This window comes from Petaurus breviceps, unplaced genomic scaffold, assembly GCF_028583685.1.
Source record: "Petaurus breviceps papuanus isolate PSGF00001 unplaced genomic scaffold, PetGlider_PUasm1.0 90865, whole genome shotgun sequence".
Taxonomy (NCBI): domain Eukaryota; kingdom Metazoa; phylum Chordata; class Mammalia; order Diprotodontia; family Petauridae; genus Petaurus; species Petaurus breviceps.
Window position 1 is genome coordinate 14,625,247 of NW_027187367.1, and position 23,246 is coordinate 14,648,492.

The following is a 23,246-nucleotide window of genomic DNA, read 5'->3' on the forward strand; positions in this document are numbered from 1 at the left end:
CATGTTTTTCATTTCTAAATCTATGATTCAATGGTCCTATGAGTCTGTTGAAGTTAGAACCAATTGTGTGAAACAAATGAAAAGCCTGAGACACAGAGTTTTTAGGTAATTAATAATTGATTTACTAATTAGGTTGCTTAGATGATAATAAATTAATGGTCAGTGGTCCCAGTAACCAAAGAGAAAACCATGGTGATCCATGAATGCTTACATACCTTTGAAAAAGGAGGTAACAGGTGAGAATCAACCCTGATGAGTGAACAATTAATGAGAGGATAGACACATTAATAAGTAGGTGGGCTAGAAGTCTTCAGCTTCTCCTGCTGAGAACGATTTGATTTGGTCATGAGACTCAGTTGCCTCCAGCAACCTGGACAGGGAAACCCATCTCTACCGAGACCACTCTGGTTGATTTTCTCCTTCAGAAGCTGGGTTCCCTTAGGCTCTATTGGAGTGGTACAAATGACATGGGCTTATTTTCTAAAGGCAAGAATTCACCTAGATTAGATTCTTTTTGTAAGGTCTTCTAGTTGGGTGGGGTTCTGCCAAGATCTCAGAGTATATTGGGCAATCTCATCTTTTTTTTAAAATTTTTTTAAATTTATTAATTTGTTTGTTTCCTTTTAGTTTACAGGATTCAATTCCACAATTCCTTGAGTTTCACATTTTGTCCCCCTCCCTCCCCTCTCCCCCCATGGCTGCTTATAGTCAAGTATAGGATCTGTAAATACTTTCACATTATACATTAGTCAGGTTATAAGGACGGATTGTACCAGCTGGAATGAAAAATGGTAAAGAGGACATAAAACCAAATAAGAGAATGAAAAAGATCAGGTATTTTGCTTCCACCTGGATATAAACTTCATTCTTTCTAGTTCTTTCTCTGGATGCACGTTTTTCTCTCCATCATGCGTCTTTTGGGATTGACTTATATCCCTGTATTGCAGAGAAGAGTCCAGTCTATCAAAGTTGGTCATCACACATATGTTGTGTCTGTAATTGTGTACAAATTTCTCCTGGTTCTACTCTTCTCACTCAGCATCAGTTCTTTTAAGCCTCTCCAGGTAAATATGAAGACTGCCTGCTCCTCGTTTCTTATAGCATAATAGTATTCCATAACATGCATATACCACAACTTGTTCAGCCATTCCCCAATTGATGGGCACCCCCTTAATTTCCAATTCTTTGCCACAACAAAAAGAGCTGCTATAAATATTTTTGTACATATGGGTCTTTCTCCCATTTCTATGATCTCTTTGGGATATAACCCTAGGAGTGGTATTGCTGGATCAAAGGGTATGAAAGTATTTATAGCCCTTTGGGCATAATTCCAGATTGCTCTCCAGAAAGGCTGGATCAGTTCACAACTCCACCAACAATGCATTAGTGTTCCAGTTTGCCCACATCCTCTCCAGCATTTGTCATTTTCCTGTTTTGTCATCTTAGCCAATCTGACTGGTGAGATGTGGTACCTCAGAGTTGTTTTGATTTGCATTTCTCTAATCAATAGTGAATTAGAGCATTTCTTCATGTGCTTATAGATAGCTTTAATTTCTTTCTCTGAAAACTGCCTGTTCATATCCTTTGACCATTTATCAATTGGGGAATGACTTGTATTCTTATAAATTTGACTCAATTCTCTGTATATTTTAGAGATGAGTCCTTTGTCAGAGACATAGGTCGTAAAGATTCTTTCCCAATTTCCCACCTCCCTCTTAATCTTGGTTACATTGGCTTTGTTTATACAGAAACTTTTCAATTTCATGTAGTCAAAATTATCCATTTTACATTTTATAATGTTCTCTAATTCCTGTTTCGTCATAGTCATTTCCTCTCCACAAGTCTGATAGGTAAACTATTCCTTGTTTTAGCAGACTGCTTACAGTATCAACCTTTATACCTAGATCATGAACCCATTTAGACTTGATTTTGGTATATGGTGATAGATAATGGTTTATGCCCAGTTTCTGCCATACTATATTCAAGTTTTCCCAGCAGTTTTTGTCAAATAGTGAGTTCTTATCCCAAAAACCAGGGTCTGGGGGTTTATCACACAATACATTACTGTAGTCATTGACTTCTGAATCTCGTGTGCCTAATCTATTCCATTGATCCACTCCTCTATTCCTCAGCCAGTACCAAGTAGTTTTGATGACTGCTGCTTTATAGTACAGATTGAAATCTGGTAAAGCTAGTCCACCTTCCCTAGCATTTCTTTTCATTAATTCCCTTGATATTCTGAACCGTTTATTCTTCCAGATGAATTTTGTTACTATTTTTTCTAACTCTATAAAGTAGTTTTTTGGTAAATTAATTGGTATGGCACTAAATATATAATTCAATTTAGGTAAAATTGTCATTTTTATTATATTAGCTCGATCCAGCCATGAGCAATTGATATTTTTCTAATTAGTTAGATCTGACTTTATTTGTGTGAAAAGTGTTTTGTAGTTATGATCATACAGGTCCTGGGTTTGTTTTGGCAGGTAGATTCCCAAATATTTTATAATGTCTACAGTAACTTTAAATGGGATTTCTCTTTCTACTTCTTGCTGTTGAATTTCATTAAAAATATATAGGAATGCCGAGGATTTATGTGGGTTTATTTTATATCCTGCAACTTTGCCAAATTTATTTATTGTCTCAAGCAGTTTTTTACTTGATTCTCTAGGATTCTCAAGTATATCATCATATCATCTGCGAAGAGTGATAGCTTGGTCTCTTCTTTGCCTAACTTGATTCCTTTGATTTCTTTTTCTTCTCTAATTGCTACTGCTAACATTTCTAGTACCAGATTGAATAAGAGGGGTGATAGTGGACACCCTTGTTTCACCCCTGATCTTATGGGAAATGCTTCCAGCTTCTCCCCATTGCATATAATACTTGCTGATGGCTTTAAATAGATGCTACCTATTATTTTAAGGAAGGCTCCATTTATTCCTATACTTTCTAATGTTTTTAATAGGAATGGATGTTGTATTTTGTCAAAAGCCTTTTCTGCATCTATTGAGATGATCATGTGGTTTCTGCTAGTTTTATTGTTGATATGCTCAATTATACTGATGGTTTTCCTAATATTAAACCATCCTTGCATTCCTGGAATAAATCCTACCTGATCAAAGTGTATTATTCTTGAGATAAGTTGCTGTAGTCTTTTTGCTAGTATTTTGTTTAGAATTTTTGCATCTGTATTCATGAGGGAGATTGGTCTATAATTTTTTTTCTCTGTTTTATCTCTTCCTGATTTAGGTATCAGTACCATATTTGTGTCATAAAAAGAATTTGGTAGGACTCCTTCTTCACTAATTTTCCCAAATAGTTTGTAGAGTATTGGAATCAATTGTTCTTTAAATGTTTGATAGAATTCACTAGTGAATCCATCTGGCCCTGGAGATTTTTTCCTAGGGAGCTGACTGATGGCTTGTTCAATTTCTTTTTCTGAGATGGGATTATTTAAGTAATTTACTTCCTCTCCAGTTAATCTGGGCAACTTGTATGTTTCTAAATATTCATCCATTTCCCTAAGATTGTCAAATTTATGTGCATACAATTGGGAAAAATAATTCCTAATTATTGTTTTGATTTCCTCTTCATTGGAGGTAGATTCACCCTTTTCATTTTTGATACTCATAATTTGATTTTCTTCTTTCTTTTTTTTTATCATATTGGCTAAGGGTCTATCAATTTTGTTGGTTTTTTCATAAAATCAGCTCTTGGTTTTATTTATTAGTTCAATAGTTTTCTTAATTTCGATTTTATTAATCTCTCCTTTAGTCTTCAATATTTCTAATTTAGTATTTAATTGGGGATTTTGAATTTGTTCTTTTTCTAGGTTTTTTAATTGCATGCCCAATTTGTTGAGCTCCCTTTCCTCTAATTTAATCACGTATGCACTCAGGGATATAAAACTTCCCCTAAGAACTGCCTTTAATGCATCCCACAGATTTTGGTATGTTGTCTCATTATTATCATTCTCTTGAATGAAATTACTGATTGTTTCTATAATTTCTTGTTTGAACCACTCATTCTTTAGGATTAAATTGTTTAATTTCCAATTAGTTTTTAGTCTGTCTTTCCCTGGCCCTTTATTGCATATAATTTTTATTTCATCATGATCTGAGAACGATGCATTTAATATTTCTGCCTTACTGCATAGAATTGTGAGTTTTTTATGCCCTAGAACATGGTCAATTTTTGAGTATGTGCCATGAACCACTGAGAAGAAAGTATATTCCTTTTTATCCCCATTCAGTTTTCTCCAGAGATCTATCATACCTATCCTCTCTAAAATCCTGTTCACCTCCTTAACTTCTTTCTTGTTTATTTTGAGGTTGGATTTATCAAGCTCAGATAGGGGGAGATTAAGGTCTCCCACTAGTATAGTTTTGCTATCTATTTCTTCCCCTTAATTCCTTTACCTTCACCTCTAGGAATTTGGATGCTACACCACTTGGTGCATATATGTTAAGTAGTGATATTGCTTCATTCTCGATGGTGCCTTGTACCAAAACCAATGAAGGAAAAGCTCATATGCTTCCCAACACCCTCCCTTTTTTTCCTCTGCTATACAGTTTTTATGCCTCTATGAGTGGCATAATTTACCCCTTTCCACTTCAACCAGTCCCTTTGTAGCCCTTAGCAAGATTTTTAAAAATTTGTGTATTTTATAGTCATACCCTCTACTTGTCTATTACCAGTTTGCTCTTATCAAATAGCAGGGTGTGTGTGTGTGTGTGTGTTCTCCTTGTTTACCTTTCTAAGTCACTGTTGCATCTCGTAATTGGAGGTTGAATTTTCCATTGAGTTCTGGCTTTTTTATCAAGAAGGTCTGGAACTCTGTTATATCATTGAATGACCATCTCTTTGCCTGGAAGAATATGCTCAGTCTTGCTGGGTATGTGATCCTTGGTTGTAATCTGAGCTCTTTTGCCTTCCTGAAAATTGTATTCCACTGCCTCCGATCTTTCAGTGTAGAGGCTGACAAATCCTGTGCAATCCTCACTGTGGACCCTCGATATTTTAATTGTTTCTTTCTGGCCACTTGAAGTATTTTCTCTTTTATCTGGTAGTTCTGGAGTTTGGCCACAACATTTCGAGGATTTTTCAGTTTGGGATCTCTTACAGCAGGTGTCTGGTGGATTCTCTCGATTTCTATTTTCCCCTCAGATTCTAGTATCACAGGGCAGTTTTCCTTAAGGAGCTCTTGGAGAATGTTGTCCAGGCTCATTTTTTCATCATAATTTTCTGGTAGGCCTATGATTCTCAGATTATCTCTCCTGGATCTGTTTTCCAGGTCAGTTATTTTTTCTTTGAGGTATTTTACCTCTTTTTCTAATTTTTCATTTTTGTTGTTTTGCTTGGCTAATTCTTGGTTCCTCATAGAGTTATTTGTTTCCATTTGTTTAATTCTGGTTTTTAGCAAATCATTTTCCTTGGTTAATTTTTGAAGCTCCTTTTCCATATCATACCCTTTTCTTTTTAGAGAGATGTTTTCTTCATTATAATGTTTTTCTAATTCTGCTATTTTCGTTTTGAGAGAATTATTCATTTTGTCTTCTATCTCTCTCATTTTGTTTTCAAAGTTCCTTTTGATCTCATCTAGGAGAGCCTTCTGTTCTTGGGACCCATTCCCTGTTGAAGTTTCAGCTTTGGGTGTGGAGTCCACATTGTCTCCCTCTGAGGGTGGTTCCTCCCTCTGAGGATAGTAGGACTCCAGAGTCTTTGTCTTTGTAGTCTGCTTTCTACCCATTTTGAGGCAGGGTCCTAACCACGCCTTTCCTCTAGGATCCCAAGCCTTTACTGTAGAGGGTTTTGCCCTGGGCAATAGTTACTATATTTTCAGGGTCAGAGAGGGGGTTTGGAGCAAGTGGAGTTCACTCTGTCATCTTCGTCTTTGGAGGTCCTGAAAGGGGCTTTTTAAAAAAGATTTCTGGGCTATGAAGTGGTAGCCCCAGGAGTGTTTGCTGTCCAGTACAGGGGCCCCTGTATTTGCTTCTTACCTTGCTCTTTCCAGTCCCAGCCCTTTGGTGATAGGCCTGGTAGTGGACCTTGTGGTTGGTGGGAAGACTTGCCCTCCGAGTTGATCAGGCCCCTTCCAGGCCTTCGTCTGCTGCGCCCGCTGCGCCTTCCCGGCCTGCATTTTGCTGTGCCTGCCATGCCTTCCTGGCCTGCATTTGCCACGCCCACCGCGCCTTCCCAGCCTGCCGCAATCTCATCTTTCAGCAATGTCCTTCAGAGACTGACTGACTGACTGGCTTATAGGGGCTGATTCCTGAATGAAGAAAAAGGATCCTAATTTAATAATTGGTTGTTAAAATAATAGAAAAATAATCACTTCTCTCATGTGAAAGTGTGGAGGTAAAGGGGTTAGGAGATTCTCTTTGCGTTGCTGGAGTCTTCTCTCCGTCTTTTAGTCTTCTCTTGGACTTAATTGCTCTCTGTGTTGTTCTGGTCTATAGGACTTTTCTGTCTTTTGGGTGAGAGCAACAGATGTTAGAGATGGAGGATTTTGGGTCATGGTGGTGTTTGTTTATCATCTAGTTCTTGGCAGGGAATTTAAAGTGAAATGCTTGGACTGGGTAGGGTGCTCTGATGGACAAACCATCATCCTACAAAATGGGGCACCCAAAACTCCCTCATTTATTTATTTTACTTGGAACGACCACAGGGGACATCAGGTGTGCTGACTCTTCAAGAATGGGTCTTCACTACATTCCTCTTCTTGATGTTGCACAGTCTGACTTTGACCCTGGTCTTCCTGATGCCCTGGTTGAACTTCCTGGTACAGTGTCTGGAGATCTTCACTCTGGCCTCCATTCTGAAGGGTGATTCTCCTCTCTTGTATTGGGTGATGAAAAATACTGCAACTGAAACCCTCTCTGACCTCATGATGTGTATGTGCTTCCAGAGCCCCATGGGAAGAGAAAACTCTGAAGCAGGTCAGGCAGTGGTAGGCACCTTCTGGAGGGCTGGTCCAGGATGCTGGCCCTTTTTCAGGTTCCCTTGAGGTTCCTGCTTTTTCCTCTTCTATTTCTTTACTGTTTCCTTCCAGAGTGGCCTCTTTGCCAATGAGTAGGCCCAAGGGAGATACATTCTGGGGAGAAGAATCTCTTATACTCCCCTCCCATGCCTCTGTGCTGTACATCCAAGACCTCTTTGGAATTGGTTCCAATTTGGCATCAATCTCCCAAGCAATGTTCTCTGCTGTGATTGTTTCTACATGGAAGTAGCTGCAGCTGTCTGGATCATCTTCACTGCCAGAGAGTGAGGAAACACAGGAATAGTAAGAAGAAGAGGAAGAAGAGGAAAATGGAGAATAAAGTGATAGAGAAGAAGTTTCTCTTTCCTCTCAGCCCTGTCTTCCCCACTGGGCCCAGGCTGTACTAGATCTTCTTCTGCTCTCACAGTCCCTGAGAAATGAAAAGAAGAAGTTCTCAGTTTCACTCTTATTGGTAGACCTCACCCTTCTAGGGTCAATCACTTCCTTTCTCAAAGGGACAGGAATTGTTGGTGAAAAAAGTCATAGGCATCTTTAGCTCAGATTCCTATTTTGGGAGTTTGTCTCTGAAGGGCCCAAAAAACTCCTCTCTACACTGTTCTGTCCCATTCACAGCTCCCTTGAGCCTGTTAAGTGGAGCTTTCTTTGGCCCCAGGGCTTAGGGATTCCCCTTGGAGTTCTGGGGTCTCCTTCATTCTGACCCCTCCTACCTCCTTCAACCCAGCAGGAAAGGTTCTGACTGAGAAGGGAGACTAGGATGTCTGAGATCAGATTCTTTGCTAATAGCAACAAGTCTGGGGCACAGTCTTAAAACTCCTGTAAACATTTTCCCTGGTCACAGTGTAGACAGGTGGGGGTGGGTATAGGCACATAGGAGAGTGGTTAGGGTTGTGTTATGTCATCATATTTCCCATTGGGATTTCTCAGAGAGATGAGAGATAGATTAGACTGTCCTCTCCACTCCCATGCCCCATCCCCAATTGATCTAGCAGATTGGTTCTCAAGGACTGGCTCTCACGCTAGACCCTCAGTTCCCTCTCTCTGCTTTTTCCTCTTCTATTTCTTTGCTATTCTCTTCAAGAGTGGCCTCTTTGCCAATGAGTAGGCCCAAGGGTAATATTTTTAGAGGGTTTTTATATCAAAATTGAGCCACTGCATGGACTCAGAGAATGTTCACTACTCACAGAATTTCTGGTCACCCTGTAGAACCCAGCCCAGTAGTAGTCCCCAAATGGATGCCACGTTAGAGCTCTCTACTCAGTACTATGGCTACTAAGACCAGCTTTGAACTTACTGAAGCAGAGATGTTGCCCTCATGTATGCTCTTACATTGGTAAAAACAGTTTTATCTTTTTATGGAGGCCTTTTGTTTTTACATAACATGTACTACTGACTATGTCCCTCATAATAAAGATTTTAAAAGAAAGAAAAAGATGTTCAGAAAATATTGACTACATCTGGCAGTATATGTGATATTTCATACCCATAGTCCCCCACCTCTACAACAAATTTTAACCAAATAGCACATAGAAGTGCATCATTAGAGAAATGGCTCAGGCCAGCTGAATAACTTCCTAAAAATTCTCATATTTCTCAGCCATTAGCATGACTAAGGAGTAACTTCATCTGTGACTAAACCACCAGGTTGGGGGAGGGGAAAGGAGCAAACATTTATTAAGTGCCTACTATGTACTGGGCACTATGCTAAGCACTTTACAAATATCATCTAATTTGATCCTTACAACAACCTCGGAGGTGGGGGGTGCTATTATTCCCATTTTATAGTTGAAGAAACTAAGGTAGTCAGAGATTAAGTGACTTGCCCAGCCAGGTTCTATAGTTAGTAATGCCTGTGGCTGGATTGAACTCAGATCTTGTTGGCTCCAGGCCTAGCGCTCTACCCACCGAACCACCTGGCTAACTGGAAAAGCATACAAGAGGGCAACATCTCTGCTTCAGTAAGTTCAAAGGAGGTTTTAGTAGCCATGGTACTGAGTAGAGTTCTGACATGGGATTCATTTGGGGACTGGACTGGGTTCTACAGTGTGACCAGAAATTCTGTGAGTAGAACTGGACATTCTCTGAGTCCATGAAGTTGCTTGATTTTCATACAAACCCCTTTGAAGATAGGGAAAATCTCTTGTATTTGTATTCCTGGGGCCTAATGTAAAGCTGGTCTTCCTGAGTCCACCCTCTTGTGTTGAAAAGCAACTGTCACAATTCATTCTTAAACATTTGATTTCCTATGAATAAATGAGTGTAGAAGACAAACCCCGAGGAAAGAAGGGACTCACATAAATGGATGTGGAACTTTGTGTGAGTGGTGGGATGGGAGTCAGGAAACATGGGGTCTAGTCCTTTCTCTGTTAGCTAAGCAATCTTAGGCAAGTTGCTACACCTTCTGTTCCTGGTTTGGGAACTGTTTAAATGCAAACTAAATTATTTTTAAGCAGCAAATTAAAAAAAAAATTCATCACTTGGATTGACCTGCACGCCCTGTGGTCAAGACAGAAGCCCCAAGTCTCCATAGACTCAGAATCATGAAGGATGGCGCCAATTCCTTACACTTACTGGGTGATATCAAGTAGTCCCTTTCTGTGGACTTTGGGATGTGGTGCATCACTTCCTCCCAATCTCACAAGCTCCTTGTTGACTTTCCTCTCCTATGGGTATTATTGGCCACTGGATCTGGCCCACCCCGGCGAATGTTGCCAGATTCCTGTTGGTAACTGGAAAACCTGATCTTACCTGCTATCCCTAGACAAAAAAGTTGCTCAGCAGCTAAGAGTTGTCATGGTTCATTCCCCCATCAGCAGAATCAGAGAAAGAATCACTTTCCTGGCATACACACCTCTATTCAACACCATTGTATTTCCTCATCTGTAAAATGGAGTCTGGACTACTTGAACTTTAATTTTACTTATTCTCCCACACTGGTCTTAGCTAGAGAGCATCTAACAGGGGAAAAAGGAGTAGGGGAAAAAAGCAACTACACAAAGTCCTATCACTGTCTGTTTATATTAAGCTCCTATAAATTTGGTTATCTCTTCCTGTTGAATATAAGCCCTTAGATGACAGGAATCGGGGTATTGTTGATTCTTGTGGTGTTTGCCAAATTTGATGCTCTCATTGAATAAATATGGTCAGGAGTAACCACCCAGAATTTACCTTCATTAGCACTTACCAGAAGTACTTCCTCTTCTAACTCCTCATTAGTCTCAAACTTCACAATATTTTGATTGCTCCCCACTTATCTAGGGAAGGACTAACTCTGTCCATCTTCCCTCCCAATCCATCCTTCTTTGCCTTGAGGGAAATCCCCACCTCTTACCTTCTGAATTCTGTGAGATTTGACTATTACCCTCAAGATCAGGCAACTCCTCCTCACGTTGACGCTTCATAGTGAGGGAGTGAAGGTAATCCTGGGAAAGAATGTCCCTCAAGTCTCCAGGTCCCCTTGTCTCAGTACCTAAGAGGGTCTGAGTCCCTGAAGTAGCCAACAAGAAATGATCTTACTTCAACTGAAGCTACTCAAACCTTCCAGAGAAGGATAGATCCAGACAGCAACCTTCAGAGCTCACTTCACTCTGTGGACCTGTTAGGATCCTAATGGCCACCAGGAGCCTGCAGAATGCTATGACCTCATCAGTGACATGGCCTCCCCACATTAAACACAAACATAGCAACAGTGGAACCCTGATGCTCATCATTGATGGAAGGATGATTTCCCCAAAGGGTCTGCTGCATGGACCATAGGCCAAATAAGTTCTAAATAATATGATTTTAGGGGAATTTAACTACAAAGGAAGGTTAGATTATGAAAAGTAAAAACATCAGCCTATATATGGATTGACCTCACACACCATTACTCATCATTAGCTAAAAGGTTCAGAAGAATACCAAGTTTTATATAACATTTCATAGAGATCATAGGTCATAGATTTAGAGCTGGAAATGACCTCAGATACTACCTCATTCTATTTCCTTATATTACAGATGAGGAAACTGAGGTCAAGAGAGGTTAAGTAATTCACCCAAGATAACACAGGTAGCAGGCCCAAAAAATGAGATTTCAGATTCAAAACACACCTGAGAATTACAGAAGCAGAGAGATGTGCTCCCCATTTATTTTATGCCTTGGAGTAAATATCACATAAATGTATGTGTTTTCTTTATCCTTCCAATTTCTGAGAGATAGCTAGCACTGGAATTAGGAAGAGATGGGTTCCTGCCTCTGACCTATATTTTCTATGTGACCCCGGGCAAATCACTTAACCTCTTAGTCCCTCTCCCTTCCCCTCCTCCCAGACAGCTCTCTAAGGGTATATACTGCAGACAAGTTGCTGAGATCCATGGAAAGAATTTCCACACTGAGAGTTTCCCCAAAGGGATGAAATCACTGTTATGGACTGTTTCCCCCCAACTCTCCTCATTCCCCCTAAAAAGAAAAAAAGTTCTATTATCTCTTCTTCAAGTCATTCAAGGGAGAACTAGTAAGATTGAAGGAAGAGAAGTGTGTGAGTGACCTTTAGGCCAGTAAGTAAAAAATTATACTCTTCTTCAAAATGCCAACTTCCTTCAACCCAGAAGCTCTGACTGAGGAGCAGAAAGGCTTGGGTGCTTGAGATCAGATTCTTTGCTAATGGCTACAAGACCAGGGCCCAGGTTGAGAAACTCCTACAAAAAATTTCCCTGGTCATTGTGCAGACTCAGGTGGAAGTGGGTATAAGTAGACAGGAAAATGGTTAGGATTGTTGTTTCTTTGTCTTGTTGCCTTCTTCCCATTGGGATTTATGAGAAATAAGAGGTAGATTACTTGGACTCCCTAATCTCCCATTATTATTATTTTTCTGGTTCTCACTCTGGGTTGGCACTAAAGCCACAGAGACTTGGTATAAAAGCAATTTCTCAGCACCCCAGCTGAGACAGCTGCTCTGTTACTCTAATGTAGAGGTGATGATCCAGAGACATCACTAGTTTCATAAAGTAATCTTTCAGAAGATTAATTGCTTTGAATATGCTTTGAATATTTAAAATAATTTTGGTAGCATTTTAATTTTTATTATGTTATTCAGCCTATCCATAAGCAATGAACATTTTTTCAATTATTTAACTCTTTCTCTAAACAATGGTTTGTAGCTGTTTTTATATACTTTTTCTGTATTTCTTGGTAGATAGATTCACAAGTATTTTATGCACTCTGTAGTTATTTTAAATAGCGTTTATCTTTCTACCTCTCCCTCATGAATTTTGTTGGTATCACACAGAAATGTCAATGATTTGTGTGGATTTATTTTATATCCTGCAACTTTGATGTAGTTAGTGTTTAATTTAGTTTTAGTTGACTCCCTAGCGTCCTTTAAGTATATATAATTATATCATCTGCAAAAAGAGTTAACTGTTTTCCCTTTTCCTCTACTTATTCCCTCAGTTTTGTTTTCTTGTCTTATTGCTATAGCCAGCATTTCTAGTGTTATGTCAAATAGAAGTGGTAAAAATAGCCATCTTTGTTTCAGTCCTGATTTTATTGGAAAGGATTATAGTTTATCTTCAATATATAAAATGTTAGCTCTTGGTTTTACATATATATATGTATGTGTATGTGAGTGTATATATGTGTGTGTGTCTATATACATAGACACACAATTTATCATTTTAAATAACACTTCATTTTTTTCTCTTTTTTTTCTGGTATGTACAATCTTTATATGTAAATTAAGGAGAATCACAACAGAGAAAATTATAGACCAGTAATTCCTAATTCACATTGATGCAAAAATTTTAAACAAAATAATAATAAAGAGGCCAAAACAAGATACCACAAATATTATACACTATGACCAGGTTGAATTTATATCAGGAATGCAGGGTTGTTTTCATATAGTTTTATTTATATCCTGATTTATTTACTCACTGTAATTTTTTTTTTACCATAACGATCACCAAGTATGTATTTCTTCTATTCTCTTTTCCCCCTGCTTATCCTACTCTCTGTCCTTCTCTCTCTCTCTCTCTCTCTCTCTCTCTCTCTCTCCTTCCCATTCTCAAAAGTGTTTTGCTTCTAACTTTTACCTCCCCCAAACTACTCTCCCTTCTATCAACTCCCTCCACCCTTATCCCCTTCCCTTCCTGCTTTCCTGTATGGTAGATTTTTTTTTGCCCTTTGGAGGACAATTGGGGTTAAGTGACTTGCCCAAGGTCACACGGCTAGTTTTTTTGTTAAGTGTCTGAGGCGAGATTTGAACTCAGATCCTCCTGTCTCCTGGGCTGGTGCTCTATTCACTACGCCACCTAGCTGCCCCTGTAAAATAGATTTCTACACCCAACTGAATGCATATATTATTCCCTATTTGAGTCAGTTCTGATTAGAGTAAGTTCATGTCCTCCCCTCCTTGCTTCCCCCATTTCTTCCTCCACTGTAAAATTTCAGACCTCTTTTATGTCAGATAATTTATCCCATTCTACCTCTCCCTTTCCATTTCTCCAAGTATATTTTTCTTTCTTCTCCCTTAACTTTATTTTTTTAGATAATCCTACCATCACATTCGATTCATACCTCTGCTTTCTGTCTATGTATACTGCTTTAAACTGTCCTAATGATGAGAAAGTTTTTTAGAGGTTGGTTATAAATATAATTTTTCCATGTAGTAATATAAACAGTTTACCCTTGTTTAATCCCTTATGATTTCTCTTTCTTTTTATCTTTTTATGCTTCTTTTACATCTTGTATTTGAAAACCAAATTGTCTTTTCAGCTCTGATATTTTCATCTGTAAGGCTTGAAAGTCCTCTATTTCATTGAATATTCATTTCTCCTCCCCGCTGAAGGATTATACTCAGTTTTTCTGGGTAAGTGATTCTCGATTGTAATCCTAACTCCTTTGCCCTATGGAATATCATATTCCAAATCCTCCAATCCTTTAATGTAGAAGTGGTTAAATCTTGTGTTTTCCTGACTGTGGCCCCACAATATTTTAATTGTTTCTGTTTGACTTCTTGGAATATTTTCTCCTGATCTGGGAGCTCTGGAATTTGGTTATAATATTCCTGGGAATTTTCATTATGGTATCTCTTTCAGGAGGTGATCAGTGGATTCTTTCAATTTCTATTTTACCCTCTGAACCTAGAATATTAGGTAGTTTTCCTTGATAATTTTCTGAAAGATGATGTCTAGGCTCTTTTTTTTATCATAATTTTCAGGTAATCTAATAATTCTTAAATTGTTTATTCTAGATCTATTTCCAGGTCAGTTGTTTTTCTACTGAGTGTATTTCCCATTTTCTTCTATTTTTAAAAATTCTTTTGATTTTGTTTGATTCTTTCTTTTTGCTTTTTTCTTTGGAGGGGGGAAGGTAGGGCAATTGGGGTTACACAGGGTCACATGGCTAGTTTTTTGTGTTAAGTGTCTGAGGTTGGATTTGAACTCAGGTCCTCCTGACTCCAGGGCCGGTGCTCTATTCACTATGCCACTTAGCCACCCCTGTTTGATTATTTCTTGATGTCTCACAAATTCACTAGCTTCCACTTGCTCAGTTCTAATTCTTAAGGAATTATTTTCTTCCGTGAACTTTTGTATGTCATTTTCTATTTGGCTAATTCTACTTTTTAAGGAGTTCTTCTCTTCAGTAAATATTTCACATCTTTTTCCATTTGGCCAATTTTGCTTTCCAAGGCATTCTTCTCTTCATTGGAATTTTGTCCCTCTTTTACTATTTGGCCTATTCTGTCTTTTAAGGTGTATTTTTTTCAGAATTTTTTGTGCCTCCTTTACCAAGCCGTTTACTCTTTTTTCATGATTTTCTTGTATCACTCTCATTTCTCTTCCCATTTTTTTTCCTTGACCTCTCTTACTTGACTTTTAAAATCCTTTTTGAGCTCTTCCATGGCATGTAACCAATTCATATTTTTCTTGGAGACTTTTGATGTAGGAGATTTGACTTTGTTACCTTCTTCTGGCTGTATGTTTTGATCTTCTTTGTCACCAAAGTAAGATTATATAGTCTGAGATTTTTTTTATACTGTTTGCTCATTTTCTAGATGATTTCTTGAATTTTAACTCTATGCTAAAGTGGGACTCTGCTTTTGGAGTGAAGTGGGAACAGTTCCATGCTCCAGGTGTTTTGTGCAGCTGTTTTCAGAGGTAATTCTGGGGATCTGTAATTTTTCAATTCTTCCAAGGTGGTATGATTTAAGGAGATGAGTGTTTACTGATCTCCTGTACTGTGCATTGTGTAATGAGTGACCATAAATACTCTTTCCAGTCCTGGAATAGTGGCCATGGACCTGCTCCCCGGTGGGCCATAAGCTGTGGTGTGCTAGTGCTTCTACTGTCCCTGGGACTAAGACCTAGGACTGTGACCCAGATCCAAATATAGGCAATGCAAGAGAGTCCTGTCCCTGGTGCCAGCAAAGGGACCCCCATAAGTCCCCTTCTGACCTATTGTCTTATCCTCTTACTATATGTGGACTAAGAATTCTAGAAACTGCCACTGTTGCCACTGATTCAGTCACCCTGGGGTCTGCTCCTGGTTTGTGGGGGCCCATAGCTAGCCTGTCTTCCTCTCTCACCTTGGTGTAACATCTTTCCTGCCGACCTCCTAAGTGGTCTTAGGTTGAAAAATTGTTTCACTTCATGCTTTTGTGGGTACTGCTGCTCTAGAATTTGTTTAGAGGCATTATTTAAAGGTATCTACGGGAGTTTGGGGGAGATCTCAGGCAGGTCCCTGCCTTTACTGTGCCATTTTAGTGCTGCCTCCTCCAAATGAATAATTTATATATTGCATAAACAAACTTCTTACAATTTAATTGCATACTAAATATTCATGGTCCTTGAAGGCTACATTTTTTTTCAAGCCATATTCTATGGGGTTATTTTTGCACTTGTTAAGGTTCCTATAGAGAAGGGACTGTTTACTCATTATTTTTTAAAACGCTATTAGACTATCTAAATGAAATTAGGATTAAATCATCTGTTAATAAATAGCTATATAATTATAATATTCCCACTTGTCCTGGAGAAGTGGGGAGCCTGTGAGTGTATATATATTCTTAGGTATTTTTTCATAGAGGGAAATTGTTCATATATCTCATATTTAAATATAAAAATTTATACAACCTTTCACATACACCACATTAATCTGAAACTTTAAAATCCAAAAGTCAAATTTCTGTGATCTATATTTTTTCAGGTTAAAAATTCTTAAAAATTTTCTTGTTCTATACAAATTCCTATAGAGCCTTATGTTTTCTTTTTTTTTCCTCTCAGTTTAAAGGTGCCTGAAAGTTATTTTATCTTTTCTCACAGAAAATGTTTCATAAACATTTTTTGGCAGACAAGTTAAGAAGTAGCTAAGGCTGTTTTATTTTAATCAAGGCTAAATTCCCACAGACACTTAGACTTCTAAAGATCTTATAAGCTTTTATCACAGTCAAGTTAATTCTTGTTACACTGGGTTAGAATTACACTATCTGTGAGATTAAGCATAAAAATAATTAGAAGACTTCAAAAATTGCTGTTAGTGGTCTGGGCTAGGTGAGTGGGGATTACATAATCAAAAGGATGCCCTGGACTTAAATACAACATTTCTGATCGTAAATCACACCCTAAAAGTTTTTCTTGGAGATTTTTTTCTATTTGTGGGTCTTGGCTTACAGATAAGGAAAATCCAGCAAAGATGTCAATGATATTCTATTACACAGAACATAGGTAAAGTGAGAAGAAATTTTAAGGGCCCTGGTGCCACAGAAGCTCAATCTCTGTCATGCAGACATTCATGAAGGAGAGAAATAAGGGAGGAGTGGGAAAGGAAAGGGGGTATAAAAGGGGAAAAAGAGAGGGTAGTCTTTAGTCTCAGTGCATTTGCACACACATTCCATGAAATCTGAATGTACTTTACCAATCCCCAGGGGTATGTCTCCCAATAAATTCCATTAAGAAATTCTGAATATCAGGCAGAGCCAAGATGGCAGAGTAAAAGCACAAACTTGGCATGAGCTCCTGCTCCAACCACTTCCAATGTCTGTAAAAAAAATGCCTCTAAACAAATTTTAAAGCTACAGAACCCACAAAGTGACAGAGAGAAATAAATCTCTCACTGAAGGCAGCCTGGCAGGAAGGGTCTATTACAGCATGCTGGGAGCCGAGCACAGTCCTGCATGAGCCGCATGGTTCTGGCCCCAGGGTGACCCCAACCAGTCACACAGACTGGCCAGAGCAGACTTCAGGAGAGTGAATCACCAGCAGCTATGGCAGTTTCCAGACTTCTTAACCCATAAATGCCAAAGAGAAAGTAAAAGGTCAGTGGGGAACTCTGTTGGAACTGGGTGATGGAAGAGCACAGTCTGGCTTCTGCCCCTGGGGCTAGAAATGGCAGAGGTGTGGCAGCTGCAGCTGCTGCTGCATGGCTGCCTCTAGAGCTCCTGGCCCCTAGATCATAGGGAGACAAGGTTTAGCAGCTTCTACCTTAAAGAATTGGAGAGCAGGGGTGGCTAGGAGGCATAGTGAATAGAGCAATGGCCCTGGAATCAGGAGGACCTGAGTTCAAATGTGGCCTCAGACACTTACCTTGTACTAGCTGTGTGATCTTGGGCAAGTCATTTAACTCCAATTGCCTTGCCTTCCCCCCTCCAAAAAAGCAAAAAAAAAAAAAAGAATTGGAGAGCTTGGAATATGGTATTCTGGAGGGCAAAGAATCTAAGATTACAATTAAGAATCACCTACTCAGCAATAATTTGTATAATCCTTCAGGGGGAAAAAATGGAGATTTAATGATATGAAGACTTTCAGGCATTCTTGATGAAAAAATCCAGAGCTGAATAGAAGATTTGACTTCAAATACAAGATTCAAAAGAATCATTAAAAGGTAAACAGGAAAGGGAAATCACACGGGACTTAATAAGGTTAAATAGTTTTCATTCCTACATGCAAAGATGATATTTCTAATGCATAAGACTTTTCTCATTATTAGGGTAGTAAGAAGGAATGTATATATTATATATATATATATATATATATATATATATATATATATATATATATAGAGAGAGAGAGAGAGAGAGAGAGAGAGAGAGAGAGAGAGAAGGCACAGGATGAGTTGAATATGAAAGGATGATATCTAAAGAATAAAATTAAGGTGTGTGAGAGAAGAATGTACTAGGAGGAAGAGAAAGAGAGATGTAGAATGGGGTAAAAAAGCTTTCACAATGTATGGGAAGAGAGGGGAGGTGAGGGGGAGTGAGTGAACCTTACTCAGAATTGGCTCAAAGAGGGAATAAGAAACACAGGCAGTAGGGTATAGAAATCTATCTTACCTTACTGGAAAGTAAAAGGGGAAGAGGATGGGGGGTGTGATAGAAGGAAGTGCAGATTGGGGGAAAGAGTAGTCAGAAGCAAAACACTTTTGAGGAGTGACAGAGTGAAGGAAGAGAGAGAATAGAATAAAAGAGGTTAGGGTGGGAAATCTGTTAAGCAATAGTAACTGAAAAAATTTTTGAAGCAAATTTCTCTGATTCTCTGACATCATTTTTCTAACATACAGAGAACTATGTCAAAGTTATAAAAATAAGATCCATTCCCTAATTGATAAATGATCAAAAGATACAATCAGTTTTCAGATGAAATAGTTTCAACTATCTATAACCATATGAAAAAAAATTCTTTCTCACTATTGATTGGAAAAATGCAAACTAAAACAATTCTGGAGTACTATCTCATATGTATTAGACTGACTAATAGGACAGAAAAGGTAAATGACAAATGGAGGGGATGTAGGAAAAATGAAACATTAATGTGCTGTTGGCAGAGTTGTGACTTAATTCAGCCATTCCATAGAGCAATTTGGAACTATGCCCAAAGCACTGTAAAACCATGCAAAACCCTTTGACCTACCAATATCACTACTAGGTCTGTATCCCAAAAGAGATTAAAAAAAGCAAACAGGAAAGGTACCTCTACCTGCAAAAATATTTATAGTGGCTCTTTTCTGGAGACATGAAACTAGAAATTTACAGGAGTCTCATCAACTGGGGAATGGCTGAAAAAGTTATGGTATGTAATTATGATGGAATACTATTGTACTTTAAGAAATGATGAGAAGGATGTTCTCAGAAAAACATGGAGAGACTTGCATGGGCTGATGCAAAGTGAAATGTACTGTGTACAAAGTAACAGCAATATTGTAAGATCATCAGCTTGTGAATGAGTAAGTGAATGACTTAGCTATTCTCAGTAACACATGTCCATCCATGACAACTGAAGGAGTTAGGATGAAAAATGCTATCCATTCTGTGAGAAAGACCTGATAGTGTCTGAATGCAGATTGAAGCATACTTTAAAAAATTTTTTCTTTTTCTTGAGAGTTTTTTTTTGTCTACGTTTTCTTTCATAACATAACTATGTTTTGCATGACTACACACGTATAACCTATATGGAATTGCTTGCCTTCTCAATGAGGGGTGGAGGTGGTTGGAGGGAAGAAGGGAGAGAATTTGGAACTCAGTTTTAAAAGAAATGTTAAAAATTGTTTCTACATGTAACTGGGGGAAAATTCAATATAAATAAAATATAATAAATAACATAAATAAATAAAAAGAAATTCAGAATATCAAAATGTTTGAGTACCTGCTTATCACAATTAGGAAATTCACATTCAAAAAATTATTCTTGATTTGAGTCATGAGTTCAGTCCTCTTTAAATTTCCAATGTAACAAATCTTAGGAATTTGAGAGTGATACTTCCTCTTTTCTTCATCACTTCTTTCTCACTTGGTCAGATGAAGGAGAGGAATAATAAACTCTACTGAAATTATCCAATCAGATAAATTCAGAGAAATTTCCTTGCTGAAAAAAATTCCTCTTTCTCAAAATGATTCTACATTAAACAAGAACTATTTACTCCTTCACTAAGCAGGTCTAGGTCCTTTCATGGGCTAAAAGACTCAGATAAAGATGAAAGAACATTTTTAAAGAGCATCAGGCTCTTTCTGTACAACAAAAGACAGACACAAAAAGCTAACTTTGAAAACTTTGTTTTCTGGGATGATGGTTCTATTTAAGCTATTTCTGTTGCAAGAAGGGTCAAGCTCTCTTTCAAAGGGACTAGGAATTTTTTCATCTATGAACCTATCACTGTTGTGTGATCCCTTTCCCTCTCTCCACTCCCAACCCTGCCAAGCATGGCTCTTAGAATGACACTTTTTGCTGCTTCTCTATTCATTAACAGCTGGTAAAGCCTCATCAATTCTTTTTGAATATTCTATAATCAAACATTCAAGTGCAGTAAGTGGGATCCATCTCTACTCTCCAGCTCCCTCTTGTTCTTTCATACTTATGTTTTCCAATCACAATTTCTATATTACTTTGGCTATCATCTGTGGAGTGACTTTGTAGTTGGGGCCAGAAAGTAGGCTCATCTAATTTTGCTGCTTTCTCAAGTGGGATGTGCTCATATATCTGACTGTTGTAAAATATGGCTCCCCTCCCTTACTTTCTCCCTTCTTTTTGCTCCAAACCAAGGCATATTCTCCATTTGGGAGTCTCTATAATCTTGTTCCTGAACACCAAGTGTTTGTTGATTGTAGAGAGTCTAAGTTTGTGGAGTGTGGTAAGTTATAAGAAGCATAACATGATAGCAAAAAGAACTATCAAAATGATAGAAAATAGATAAAAGGGATGAGATGTGGCTTACACTTCTAACAGCAGAGGAGGCCCTGATAAAACCATTGTGGAGTAGGATGTCAGAAAAAGTTTGATTTAGAGGCTTCAACGTCTTAGCTTGGAGCATTATTTTTTATAAGAAATAATTTTTTTACAGGTAATGTTTCATTAAAAAATTTTTGTATCTTTATCATTTGACACAATAAGGTACTCAATAAATCCTTGTAGACGTAGACGGATTGTTTATATAGGCACCAGCACAAATGGATCTTGCCCAGCAGTTGTTTCCCAATTGTTTTGTACTCTGGTTTTATACCAAGTGCTAGAACTAAGAAGGTCTATTGCCTAGGTTTTGGCAGAGGTCACTACATATCTGAAACCAAGAGAACTCCTTTGTTCATCCTGCATTTCCATAATAAATTCTTCCACAAATTTTTTCTCATGCGCCAGGGCAGGACTGTGGACCTTTGGAAGTCGAGTAACAAGGGATTGATTTGTGAGATGCCTAAGAATGAAGGAAGATGAATATGTCCACAAAGAGCATACGACTCCTTAGTTTTCCTTCCTTGGACCTTGAACAAGACTTCTGTCTACTGACTGACTCGCTGGGCTGGAAGTTGAAGTTGCTGGTCGAGGCTGCTGCCCTTCCTCCCTGCCCGCCCGCCACTGCCGTGGCTTGTTTCCTCTTTGCCACCGGGAGCACGGAGCTGGCCTGGCTGTGGATAGTTAGATAGCCCCCGCCGCCAGCCCCCTTCTAGCCACCCCCCACCCCCATCCTCTCTGCATCCAGCATGGTCCAGATGGCAGCGGGGCTGCAGCAAGAGGAGGCGGCGGCGGCAGAAGATGGCGGGCCAGATGCTGACCTGTGTAGTGGACCGTGGCAGCAGGTATACAAAACTTGGACATGTTGGAAATACAGAACCACAGTTTATCATCACCTCATTATTGCTATCAAAAAGTTTGCAAAAGTAGGAGATCAAGCACAAAGGAGGGTGATGAAGGGTGTTGATGATCTAGACTTCTTAACTGGGGATGAAGCAATAGAAAAGCCAACTTATGCGACAAAGTGGCCAAGCCATCAGGGTATTATAGTTGAAGATTGGAGAGATTTATGGAACAAATGATCGTTAAATACCTAAGAGTAGAACCTGGAGATCATAATTTTCTTTTGCCTGAACCTCCTCTAAATATACCAGAAAACAGGAAATATACAGCTGAAATTATGTTTGAATCCTTTAATGTTCTAGCCTATACATACCTGCACAGGCTGTCCTTGCTTTAATTGCATCTTGGACATCAAGACAGGGTAGGAGAGCAGATACTGACTGGTACAGTTACAGACAGTGGAGATGCTGCCACTCATGTCATTCCTGTGGCTGAAGGATATGTTATTGGCAGCTGTAACAGGCACATTCCACTTGTTGGGAGAGATATAACATATCTTATTCAGCAATTATTGAGAGAATGAGAAGTAGGAATTCCTCCTGATCAATCCCTGGAAACAGCTAAGGCAATGATGGAACGTTATAGTTATGTCTGCCCAGATCGTCAAAGAATTTAACAAGTATGATACAGGTGGGTCAAAGTGGATTAAACAGTATACCAGAATCAATGCAATCTCAAAAAAAGAATTTTCCATTGATGTTGGTTTTGAATGGTTCTTGAGTCCAGAAATCTTCTTTCACCCAGAGTTTATTAATCCAGACTACCACAACCTACCTCAGAAGTAGCAGATTAGGTAATTCGGAATTGTTCTGTCAATGTCAGATGTCCTCCCTACAAAAATACTGTCCTCTCTGTGGGTTCAACCATGTTCAGAGATTTTGGACATTGACTACAATGGGATTTAAAAGAATTGCTGATGCAAGGGCTGAAACTAAGTGAAGAATTAATTGGTGGTACACTGAAGCCCAAGCCTGTTGATGTGCAAGTCACATTATACCACATGCAGTGACATGTAGTATGGTTTGGGGAATCAATGCTGGCTTCCACACCTGAGTTCTACCAAATATGCCACACCAAAAAGGATTATGAAGAAACTGGACCTAGTATGTGCTGCTGTTTGGGGTCATGTCTTAAGACGGACTTCATAGTTTTAACAGGGAAATGGGCAAGAGTTCATTTTTCTGATTACTTCTTTTGTCTGGATGGCTGATATTAAGATAGCAAACTGACTTGACAAGACAAAGACCAAACATAATTCAACAGGAATGTTTTAATAAATATCAATATACAAATGTAGAAGAAAGTTAAAATGATAAAGTGTTTTTCTTTACATATTTGAATCTGTGTGTAACAAAAAGAAGTGGGTTTTAGTTCTTTCTGTGAATAGATATTAATGGATTATCCAAGATTTAATGGAATTTAACAGCATGTAGATAGCTCTCTACTACTTGAATTGTACACTTCCAAGGGTACAATGCAAGGGCTTGTTTATATTTCATACTTTGAGGAAAAAAATGTCAAAAAAAATACTTGTCGTATTTGAGGAGAGACTTAGAATTCTAAGGAAATTTTTTTAAACCTCATGACACTTGCTTACACACCCATGTTATTCTAGTTATTAACATTTTCAACCATCCAAAAAAGAATCTGG

The 23,246-nt window shown here is 38.5% G+C and overlaps 1 protein-coding gene and 1 pseudogene across 1 annotated transcript; one reads left to right on the top strand and one right to left on the bottom strand.

Annotated features, from left to right (window-relative positions):
* Positions 1-6,673: 6,673 nt before the first annotated feature.
* On the bottom strand, positions 6,674-10,398 carry LOC138150229 (protein FAM170B-like). The gene is made up of 3 exons (XM_069073663.1): positions 10,329-10,398; positions 9,637-9,754; positions 6,674-7,253 (listed from the first exon to the last, which is right to left on the bottom strand). Exons 1-3 carry the CDS (start codon positions 10,396-10,398, stop codon positions 6,674-6,676), a joined length of 768 nt encoding a protein of 255 aa, XP_068929764.1.
* Positions 10,399-21,478: 11,080 nt separating this feature from the next.
* On the top strand, positions 21,479-22,949 carry LOC138150329 (actin-related protein 3 pseudogene; annotated as a pseudogene).
* The last annotated feature ends 297 nt before the right edge of the window (positions 22,950-23,246 follow it).